The sequence below is a fragment of the Microcebus murinus genome, chromosome 12 (genome assembly GCF_040939455.1).
Source record: "Microcebus murinus isolate Inina chromosome 12, M.murinus_Inina_mat1.0, whole genome shotgun sequence".
NCBI classification, from domain to species: Eukaryota; Metazoa; Chordata; class Mammalia; order Primates; family Cheirogaleidae; genus Microcebus; species Microcebus murinus.
The window spans coordinates 59637650-59650008 of NC_134115.1; the positions used below are offsets into that span (position 1 = coordinate 59637650).

At 35.7% G+C, this 12359-nt stretch overlaps 1 protein-coding gene across 1 annotated transcript in view; it reads left to right on the top strand.

Annotated features, from left to right (window-relative positions):
* MELK (maternal embryonic leucine zipper kinase) overlaps positions 1 to 11491 on the top strand; it is a 73672-nt gene extending 62181 nt beyond the window's left edge. The window contains exons 15-18 of the mRNA XM_012769935.2: positions 2193 to 2289; positions 3309 to 3477; positions 7602 to 7705; positions 9151 to 11491. Of these exons, the coding sequence (XP_012625389.1) occupies positions 2193 to 2289; positions 3309 to 3477; positions 7602 to 7705; positions 9151 to 9328 (548 nt within the window). The 3' untranslated portion in view covers positions 9329 to 11491. The remainder of the gene's footprint in view (positions 1 to 2192; positions 2290 to 3308; positions 3478 to 7601; positions 7706 to 9150) is intronic.
* Positions 11492 to 12359: the final 868 nt, after the last annotated feature.

Genomic DNA, 12359 nt, shown 5'->3' on the forward strand with positions numbered 1-12359 from the left:
CTTCTCTATTATATTACATTAAGATCCTAATGAACCTAGCTCTGAAGCATTACCATGTGAACTGCTGCTAAGCCCCATCCTGCCATTGTGCTAACAGGGCTGATAGCCAGTTCAAAAGATCAACTTCTTATCCATAAAGATATTATGGAAGATTTGTTAGAATATTTGCTAGAAGTCCCATTATTATGTTAATGATTGCCTCAGTCTGTTTTGTGTTGCTATAAAGAAATACATGAGGTTGGACAATTTGTAAGGAAAAGAGGTTTATTTGGCTCACAGTTCTGTAGGCTGTTTAAGAAGCATGACTGGCATCTGCTTCTGGTAAGAACTTCAGGAAGCTTCTACTCTTGGTGGAAGGGGAAGAGGAACTGGTATCACATGGCAAGAGGAAGGAAGCAAGGGAGAAAAAAGAGGGGTGCCATGCTCTTTTAAATAACCAGCTCTCATGTGAACTAGTAGAGTAAGAGTTCACTCATTCCCTCAAGGATGGCACCAAGACACTCATGAGGAATCCAACCCCATGACCCAAACACCTCACAGTGGGCCCCACCTCCAACATTGGAGATCAAATTTCAATGTGAGATTTAGAGGGGACATTGATATCCAAATGATATCAATGACATTCTCCATTTCATCAACTGAATACTTTCCCAAAAAATGTGAGGCCAGTTTGGTGTGACAATGTATGTTTGTGTATCTAGCTGCCTGAGATTGTTGTGAGGGTTCAGTGTGATAATATTTGAACATAGTAGGAACCTCAATAGGAGCTGCTATTTCATTTTTCTCCCAACAAGTGGGTCTCTTTCTCTTTTGTTATTTCTCCTGATGTAACTACATATCCTTTGTAAATCATGGGATTGGGCAGGGAGAGAAGATAAACCTTAAGCTTACTCATAAAGGGCATTACTCAAAGCTCATTAAGGGCTTTTTTTTTAAAAAAACTTTTTGTTGCTATAGTCCCTTCCATTATTGATATTTTTTACTTTTTACGTAACTCTGAAGGTTTTACAGTATAGGTAGTTTGAAATTTTATTTATTTTATAATCTGGAAGTATCACACTTTATATATCTTTCTCTGTGAGAAAGATTGTATTGGTCAAAAGCTATTATTGGCCATTTTTCTTTAAACATAAGAACCACCTAAGGGAGCAAATGGCTGAAGCCTCAATTGATAGATTCCATTAGCACTTTGCATTTTACTTTCACTGTGAGTTATTTTTGACATAAACACTAATTTCATTTTTGTGACTCCTATACAGTTTAGGCAGTGACAGTTTGTCGAAGGGCAACTATGTGTGGTGGTAGATACTGTCAGTATACAAAGATGAAAATTGTTTTCACAGATATTTCTGATTACTCTTGTTTTCTTGTTCTTATAGAACTAGAGAGAATAGGCCAGGCAGAGTGGCTCAGGCATGTAATCCTAGCACTCTGGGAGGCTGAGGTGGGAGGATTGTTTGAGCTTAGGAGTTTGAGACCAGCCTCCACAAGAGTGAGACCCCGTCTCTACTAAAAATAGAAAAAAATTAGCCGGGCGTGGTGGCATGTGCCTGTAGTCTCAGCTACTAGGGAGGCTGAGTCAGGAAGATCACTTGGGCTCAGGAGCTTGAGGTTGCAGTGAGCTATGATAATGCCACTGTTCTCTAGCCAGGGTGATAGACTGAGACCTTATCTCAAAAAAAAAAAAAAAAACAAAAAAAAAACTAGAAAGAATAAATAAACTAGAAAGAATAGTTGTAAATAAAACCAAACCCCTAATCTCCTTTTAAAAACTTGATGTCTTATCTTTGTTATTCTAATGTGAATATTTTTACCTGTAAAGGGCATAAAAGTTAGATCATCAACAAAACGTTAACTAATCAGTGGTAACCAGATTTGTTAATGCAAATTTGTCACAAACTATCTGGGATGCAAATACCCTATGTAGAATAAAACACAAAATTCTGGAACACGGAATATAAAAAATAATCAAAGCTCACATTTATTTAATAATTTATGTCAAACTTTCACCTGAAATTGTTCTCTTTGCCTAAAAGAAGTTGAATAAGAGTCAGAGCCTTTGACGTCACTGGCCAAGTGATTACAATATTTCTGAGTCAATGAATAAGATGATTTATTTGCATTATTGATAGGAATTCTGGAGCTATAGTACATCAGCTACATAAGGTTTATGTTCATTGTATTTCTTATAGCTAGAAACCAGTGCCTGAAAGAAACCCCAATTAAAACGCCAGTAAATTCAACAGGAACAGACAAGTTAATGGCAGGTGTCATTAGCCCTGAGAGGCGGTAAGTGTTCCGTTTTGTAGACTCTTTGATCATTAGTATATGTAACCAGATTTCATTTTTCATATGTGTTAAATCTGATTAAGGTGAATCATCACATAGATTCTGTTGGAGACTGTAGGAATATCTGTCTATATGAGAATGGTCTGTGGCTTTTACTGGACCTGTTGCCACTGCCTTCCTTGTGGAGTAGAATGGTGAAACTGATCAGAAGTAGGACTGGAACCTTAACTTAAAGTACAGCAGAATAGAAAGACAGTGGCCCTCGCTCCAGCCATGTACTTCCCTTGCTGAGGCCTATCTTTCCCTATGCTTCTCTCAGTAGAGTATAGATATGTATCAACAGATAATAGTTCCCCCAAATATAAAGATACTAACTGGTATTTCAAAGAAAACGCATTCCTCTTTGAAAAGTTTTGCAGCACAGATGACTCTTCATTGTCTTTTATAGCTGTTTTTTAAAAGTGTGATCCATTTTGGTGATAGTTGGGAGAAGTAGAATGTAAACTGATTATTAGATGATACTATGGAATTATTATTTTTCTTGACATGATATGGCATTGTAATTATGTAAGAAAATGTCCTTATTCATTGGAGATGTATACTGAACATGTTTCACAGTAAAGGTCATCATATCTTTAGATGGGTTACTTTCACATAGCTTTGCAAATAAGTAATATATTTAATGTATACATAGAGAAAGCTAATGTGTCACAATATTAACAATTGTTGAATCTAGGAGGATATATGGGTGTTCATTGTACTGTTCTTTCAACTTTTCAAGTGTGTTTATTTGACACGTTATAGAAAGGGAGGGGAAATATTAATAGTTTTGCTGAGTGGCAGTTGGCTGGGAGAAGGGTGATGGCTCCAAGTAGCTTTGGCACTCCTTGAGGAGGATTGAGGTGACCTGGCCCTGGCGTACCTGAATGAGGCACCCTAATGTGTGTAGAGGGACAAAAGCCCACCCTTGAAGGCCCCAACAGGCAAGAGACCCAACTTTACTTGTACGTTTTTTAAAGGTGCCGCTCAGTGGAACTAGATCTCAACCAAGCACACATGGAGGATACTCCAAAAAGAAAAGGAGCCAAAGTGTTTGGGAGCCTTGAAAGGGGACTGGATAAGGTTATCACTGTGCTTACCAGGAGCAAAAGGAAGGGCTCCGCCAAAGATGGGCCACGAAGGCTAAAGGTAAGTAGACGGGAATTCTTTAATATGAATATCAGAAGCTGACTGCTAGCTGCATTGCTTTTTTGTTTGTTTTAAAAAGAAAAGTACTGAATGAATTGATTAGTATTTTTTATTTGCTTATTTCTTCGTTTACTTAATATATATTTTTTGAGCAATTAACATATGCATGTTACTGTGCAGAGGGCTTTGAGAATGCAGAAGTTAATTAGATGGACCAAACAACTATAATTCAGATATTCAGGAGCAGGTGGAGGGATTAATCACAGAATGAGGTGAGGAAGCATGGGGAATATCGGGGAAACTGAGAGATGACTTCAGGATGGTGACTCAAGCTCAGTTGTATCTCTGACACATAGAAGAGTACCTAACACATAGCTTCTTTTGTAGGCCCTCAGGAAATACTTGAATGCATGGGAAGATTATTGAACTTTGAGCAGGGTGTATGAGGAAAGTAGCACGTGTGGGCTAGCAAGGTAGGCTGGGATGTCCTCAAGGCCTGGCTGAGAGGTTTGGATCTTATTTGCTAGACTTGTTATACTTTAAAAGGATTAATGTATCAGTGGTGTGGAACAATATATTTGGTAGAGAAAAGAAAGGAAAACAAGCCATTAAGAGATATAAAATATTTTTTACTCTCTTGAATTCTCTCTGAGCATTCATCCAGGCATCTAGTGAATGACACTTTTGTTTGGTGGAGGTATAGGAAATAAGAGGTAAAGGTGTGAGTAAGACATAGCCCATGTCCTTGAGGAACTGATAGAGTGGCAGTGAACACAGGCTGCGATGTTGCTCTAACACACTGGGCTCAGTGCTATGATGAAAACATATTCCAAGTGGTGTGGCTCCAGAAGAGGGAGGAGAGAAGATGGTAGTGTTCCCATGACTTGGGGACTGGACCTGTGGTTAGTTTTTGCAAGGAGACTATTGAACAAATCTGGGTGGTTCGAGAGAAGGAAAATGCTGAATGGTTAGACAGAAGGGTGTTTAAGCAGAGAATGAGAATGTTCTGAGATCCTATTTATATTCTGTCTTAAAATGGAAGAAGATAGGACTTATCCATTAGTATTCTCGACCTTGTTGAACTTAGCTACTGCACTAAGTTTACATTACATGTGGCTATTTGTTAGGCATATCCTTTATCCTTTTATTCTGGAGTTTTTCTAGTTGGAAACAGTTATGAACTACTTCAAACTCTGCTAGTAAGAAAACCATAGTACCATTCCACTAAAAAACATTAAATAAATAGGCCAAACGCAGTGGCTCACACCTGTAATCCTAGCACTGTGGGAGGCCGAGGGAGGCGGATTGCTCAAAGTTAGGAGTCTGAAACCACCCAGAGCAAGAGCGAGACCCTGTCTCTACTAAAAATAGAAAGAAAATTAATTGGCCAACTAAAATACATAGAAAAAAAAATTAGTCGGGCATGGTGGCGCATGCCTGTAATCCCAGCTACTTGGGAGGCTGAGGCAGGAGGATTGCTTGAGCCCAGGAGTTTGAGGTTGCTGTGAGCTAGGCTGATGCCACAGCACTCTAGCCTGGGCAACAGAGTGAGACTCTGTCTTAAAAAAAAAATTAAATAAATAAAATTAAGGAAACTTGTTCAACCATGTACATTATTGAGAAACCAAGCAGTTATCAAAAACTAATGGATAATGTTCTAAAAATGTTCACCTAATGTAAATTTTTTTGGAACCCAAATGCATTTTTCAATAGAAACTGCTGTGGTGTTTGTTAGCTTTCTAGGTACTCACCCAGTACTTCTAGAATGTAGGAGAACAACCACAAGATTGGTCCTGGGTTCTAGCTCCTGCTTCATACTGTGTAGCTTTGATAAGTCATTCTATCCTTGATTTGCTCAATTTCTTTGTAATATCTAGAGATAATGCCTACCCTGGCAACCTCATAAGACTCCACACATGGGATGCTACATTGCATATGAAATGCTTTATTAATATAAGGTGATGTTCCATCATCAGAGGTCATTATTATCATCAATGTTGAGCATCTTAACCTCCATGTAGCAGAACTGTAGTCCTAATTAGCACAAACTTTAGATCTGAAACTTAATCTAACTTTGAATCTAACTTTAATGCTTTAAGTTTTGCCGCACTGAAGGACTTGCCTTAGGAAATTAGCTTCATATTTTCCACTGACTTATCATGGAGTATTAAAAAACTATAACCTTCCATCTCACTAGGATGTTTAAAAAAAAAAAAAAAAAACTATAACCAGAAAAGTTGGCAGAAGAATACGTTAGTTTCTTAAGATAGCACATCATATATAGTTAAGCCCTCTTTTAGGAAGCAATCTATAAAAATCTGAAATTTAAATAAGAGTATGAATTCTTTATTTTATGAAAGCAATAATTTAAATTGTGATTTGAAAGTGTTCAATTTATTATTACCTTGACAGAGCCAATTTAGTTTAATGAAAAAGCCTTAGATTGGGAGCCAGGGTCCCACCATTTATACTCACATTCACAATGTTTGCCATATCAACATATCATGTGCACTGTTATTTATATTGATTCTCTTTTAAAAAACAGATTTATAAGCTGGGCATGGTGGCATGTTCCTATAATCCCAGCTATTCAGGAGGCCAAGACAGGATTGTATGACCCTGCAAGATTGAGGCCAGACTAGACTACATAGTGAGACCCCCATCTCTTGAAAAAAGATTTATAGAAATATAACTGACATATAATAAACTGTACATACTAAAAATGTACAAGTTGGGCACAATGGTTCACACCTATAGTTTTCAGCTGCTTGGGAGGCTAAGGTGGGAGGATCACTTAAGCCCAGGAGGTTGAGGCTGCAGTGAGCTATGATGGTGCCATGGCACTCCAGCCTGGGTAACAGAGCAAGAGCTTGTCTCTAAAATAATAAAAAATAAAATAAATATGCAATTAACATGCCTTGGCATTATATATAACACCTGTAAAACCACTTTTTAAAAACTCAGATTTATATAAAAGGAAACTATATATTACTAGTTTTTACTAATCATATTTTTCTAAATCAGATTGGAATAAATACATAAATAGCAAAAAGTATTTATCTGTGTACCACTTAGAGTCATCTTGTATACCTTGCATCATACTATCAGAAATCCTACCTTAAGAAATTTATATCTCTTTTTCAGGCCAGGTTCTTATTTTGAAAAGTAATGCAGTTGGTTCCTTTCCTACCTCAGCATTTTATTATTTATGAAAAGAACTCAAATCTGAAAGACATAGAAATTGTGATTTTGTTTGACAGTGAAGGTACTACTAGGAAGGTGAGGTTTTTATGTCTCTAGGACCTACTAAAACAGTGCCTGGTATATAGTAAACATTTAGTAGATAATTATTGGATGAATGAATAGATGGATACCAATTAGGAATGAAATCATCTCTGATCCAGCCTGAGCAACATAGTGAGACCCCCATCTACAAAAAACTTAAAAAATTAGTGGGGGGAGGGAGTACATGCCTGTAATCCCAGATACTTGGGAGGCTGAGGCAGGAGGATTGCTAGAGTCCTAGAGTTTGAGGTTGCAGTAAGCTAATGATGACACCACTGCACTTTAGCCTGGGCAACAGGGCGAGATCTTGTCTCGAAAAAAAGAAAAAGAGATTATCTCTGAGAATTGTGCCCTTGGTCAGTAAGAAAAAATACTTTTTAAAAGGAGTACCTATTATATTCATTTCCTCATAGAATTGTCAAAGAATCAGCTCCTGGAATTTTGCAATATTAAATAATCCAGAAAGAATGAAGGACACATATCCAACTATATACAAACCAAACTTTGTAGGTATTTGTTTCATCTTCCCACAGTTTACATTTCAAGACCATCTCTATCATAGTGTGGGAAGGGAGAAATAGGTAAAGCTCAGATAGATTGATGTTATGTAATTTTTTTTTTTTTTTAAAGATAGGAGCAGAATTTGGAAGTATAAAAACAATGGTAGTAATTCATTTTCCCAAGGTTTCCCAGTGCCATTAATTTACCAAGAGTTGGCTGGAAATAGTTCCATTTATAAAGGTACTTTATTGAGGAGTTTTGAAACTCTAGGTCTGGTAGGATGGTCTTTGTGTTGATAATAGAGATTTACTTCTCACCTCTTTTTTTCTTTTTTTAAGCTTCACTATAATGTGACTACAACCAGATTAGTGAATCCAGACCAACTCTTGAATGAAATAATGTCTATTCTTCCACAGAAGCAAGTTGACTTCATACAAAAGGGGTAAGAAGCACACTTACAGGCTGTTGCATTTATTACTTAATATCTTTTGGGCTTTGAAAAAATGTGGATTGATCCCCACCTCCCACCCCCTGTCCTTTTAAAAAAATATATATCTCCCACCTCATTCTAAAAAGCTTTTAATGTAATGCATTGTTTATAATTTATTCTCTTTTATTTTGTACAAGCTATAAAAGTTTTTAAAGCACACATATTGTCCCACTTTCAAAGCTAGACTTTTCATTTCAAAATAGGAAAATTTGAACTTCTTTCATTTTCCTTTTAGATCTTCTAATTCCTTTGATTTTTTAGCTTTATGATAATATTTATAAATTATGATCTAAATTTGTGAGACATTTCAAACAAACCAGGGATTTATGTAAAATCCTCCTTATGACTGACTATTTTACAGGGTTTTCAGTATGTTAGGAAGTTATTTCACTTTAACTCTTTCCCATTGTTGAATGAATTGCCCTGAAAGACTCTTTGGTTATGATCTCATGGTCTGAATAGCTAGACATCTTCTGGTTTCACAAGATGTCCATAGTCGTAAGCATTTCCATTCAGTTATGTCTGGAATAGTGCCTAATCATGTGCCCTTAAATATTTAGGAACTAAAATTTAAAATTGATCCTATTGTTTATGTTAGATCAGTAAGACAAATACAAATCTAAAATATTAATATAATGTAAACTAATCCAAAAAATGTTATTTATACAAATTAAATGTTTGCAACTTTTCAGGATCATGCCTATTTCTTACGGTGAGTTTAAGGCTTCACTTAGACTGGGCTTTCCATTATCAAAGTAGCTAATGTTGACAGTTCTAGCTATAAATTCCATGCATTTCAGCTATGGGAATGTACCATCTCCTTGGGCTTTCTTTTGCTTTTCTTTCTGTCATAAAGTGTTGTGATGATCATAACCTCTTATTACTATTAGAAAAACCTCAAAAACGTGGGTGCCTTCTGACAGGTGAGTGGCTTCAACTTTATTTGTATGAAAGACAGAAGTTTCTGATGAGGTGCACACACACAAAATACTCCTCATTTTCCCTGTGCTTTCCTTTATTGTGAACATTGTGGAAATTGCCTAATGTTCACGAATTACACTGTTGAAAGGGTTGCATAAAGAATGCCAAATTTCTTGAGCATGAATGGCATGTACAGCTATGAATGAAAGGCTTTTCTTTAGAGCATGGGAGAATTCTGGTAAAGCCTTTTCATGCTTATTTTTTCTTAGGATCCTAGTTTAGCTTCTGGGAAAACACTAGTCATACTCCATTACTAAAGCATAGCTAGGTCATTTGGAAACTGTAAACAGTAATACATTGCTTAATATGAAATAATGGTTCATTTTCTCCACTGGCCTCCTAGAAGCTTAGAAAACTCTTGTATTATACAGAAAATGGTTCTCCTACTAACTGGCTTCTTATCTGGTTTTTCACAGTTATACGCTGAAGTGTCAAACACAGTCAGATTTTGGCAAAGTGACAATGCAGTTTGAACTAGAAGTGTGCCAGCTTCAAAAACCTGATGTGGTGGGTATCAGGAGGCAGCGGCTTAAGGGCGATGCCTGGGTTTACAAGAGATTAGTGGAAGACATCCTATCTAGCTGCAAGGTATAACTGATGGATGGTTTCTAGCCCACTGGATGAGTGTGGGTGTGATACAGCCTACGTGGTGACTGGCGTGATCAGTTTGATTTTAAAGTCCATTGGAACTACAAACTCGTTTCAAAAGAGCTATTTTAAAACCAGTATCTTTTGTTTTTAAACAAAAGATATTATTTTGTGGATGAATCTAAGGCAGGCCCATCTGTCATTATATGTTACTATCTTTTTAAATCATGTGGCTTTGTATATTAATAATTGTTGACTTTCCTAGATTCACTTCCATATGTGAGTATAAGCTCTTAACTATTTCTCTTTAATGTATAATTTCTCTCTGAAATAAAACCATTTGTGCATATAGCAAGCTTCTCTTCTTTGTATTTGATTTTGATCCAAATAAAACCTCAAATGGCTTCCTATTAAGTAGAGACTATTTGGAGTATGTTTTATATGTTATCAAATATGCCTTGGGCAGAAAAACAGATAAGAATTCATTTGCATAATTTTTTCCTGTCTCTGATTTAAGTAGGATTTATTGAGATCGTTAACTAAGTCACAGCTGTGGTTACCAGAGTTAAACAATACATTTAATATGTTGAATAAAAGAATATTGACTTCAGTAAGTATGTTCGGTCAACAATGATAAGTATCCGAACCATGAACCCCATGAAATGTTACTTTATGGTAATTTCCCTAAGTCTCAATGTTGGCCCAAAATTTATATTTTTATTTCATTTTATTGGTCTCTAAAGGCCAGATCTCAAGTTACATTTGTATGGATTTTACCAATTAAACTAGTTGGAGAAAAAATAGCACTATGTCTGGTCAGTAGTGAGGGGAGTGTTTTGTCATTCATTTATTCAATAAGCATTTACTAAGTGCTTACAAGCCTTAGGTCCTGGGACTGAAGTTGGTACTGTCTGAACAGGAGTTCAGAGTCTATTGGAAGAGGCACATGCATAACACAAACCAGTGTTTATAGCGTAGAAGGGATGATCAACTTTTTATGCAGTTAGGAATGATTTCTTGGAAGAAACAACATTTGTCCTGGAAGGATATATAGGAGTTCAACTGAAAAAGAAAAGAGAGTATAACATTCTTGACAACAGGAACAGTATGTGCAAAGGCATGGAATTACAAAATTGCATTATGTGTTTGAAGTAGAAGCAGAAGGTGATGGAAGGGCAAAATAGCAGGAGATGAGGGTTTAAAGTTTAGATGGAGGTAAGTCATGAAGGATCTTGAATGCTCCACCAAACTGTTTTTTTGGCAAAGGAGAGCTGTTGAAGGGTTTTTTAATATTTTATAACAGCTTTATTGAGATATAATTCATAAAAGTTTTACCCCTTTAAAATGTGTAGAATTCATTGGTTTTTAAAAATATATTCGTAGTTGTGTAACCATCACCATGATCTAATTTTAGAACATTTTTAGCATCTCCAAAAGAAACCTCATACCCATTAGTGGTCACCCTCCCCACTTCCAGCCCTTGGCAACCACTTATCTACTTTTTATCTCTATGAATTGACTATTCTAGACATTTCATATAAATAGAATCATACAATATGTAGCCTTTGGGGTTTGGCTGCTTTCATTCAGCATAATGTTTTCAAGATTTATCATGTAGCATATACTAGTACTTCATTCCATTTTATAGCTGAATAATATTCCATTGTATGCATATATCACATTTATCTATAAGTTGATAGACATTTGGGTTGTTTCCACTTGGCTATTGTGAATAATGCTGCTGTGAACATTGTGTACAAGTTTTTATTTAGACGTATGTTTTCAATTCTCTTGTATATATACCTAGGAGTAGAATTGCTGGGTTATTTAACATTTTGAGGAACTATCAAACTGTTTTTTGATGTCACTGCACAATTTTATGGTTGCACCTAGTGATGTATGAGGGTTCTAATTTTTCCACATTCTACCCAACACTTGTTATTGTCTTTCTTTTTAATTTTAGCCATCCTGATGTGTGTGAATTGGTGTCTTATTGTGGTTTTGATTTGCTTTTCCCAACAGTGATGTTGAGCATATTTTTATGTGCTTATTGGCCATTTGTATATCCTTTTTGAAGAAGTATCCAGATCCTTTGCATATTTCTATTTGGGTTGTCCTTTTACTGTTGAATTGTCAGAGTTCTTTATGTATTCTAGATATAAGTCCATTATCAACTGTATGATAATATATATGATGATATGATAATATTAAATATATGATATGCAAATTTTACCATTCTATGGGCTTTTTTTACTTTCTTGATGGTATATTTTGAACAAAAATTTTTAATTTTCTGAAGTCTGATTTATCTACTTTTGTAAAACATGAAATAAGATTAATTTTCTATCCTATGGGAGATGGCATGGTCTAGAACAGTGATTCTCAAAAATTTTTGACCATTAACCACAGGAAGAAGCAAGTACACATAATGAAACACTTGTGCATTAGTAGTATTTCATTTTGGTTTTAATTTGTATTCCCCTAATGACTTTGGGATCCACTACACATAACATTGCTTAGCCTTACTTTAAGTGATACTATTTCCTGTTCTGTTTTCTTTTGTAACCTTCTAGTCTGACGATCGTAAACTTTAAATTGAAGTTTTTAGTACATTTACTTTATTTATTTTGAGACAGTGTCTTACTCTGTTGCCTTTCTCCTTTGGCACCTTTGTTAGAAATCAGTGATCCCTATGTGTGTGGGTCTATTTCTGGACTCTTTTCTGTTCCATTGTTCTACATGTATATCCTTATACCAATGTCATACTATCTTTATTTCTGTAACTTTACAGTAAGCTTAAAGTTAACCAGTGTGGATCTTCCAACTTAAAATTGTCCTGGTATTTTCATATGAAATTTAGAATCAGCTTGTCAATTTGTATAAGAAAGCTTTTTGGGATTTTGGTTAAGATTATATTGAATGTGTAGATCAATTTGGGGAGAATTGACATAATCTTAATAATATTGATTCTTTTGATCCACAACATGGTATTGGGTATTCTCATCAATACTTTTTTTTTTTTGATGCTTTTGAAAAT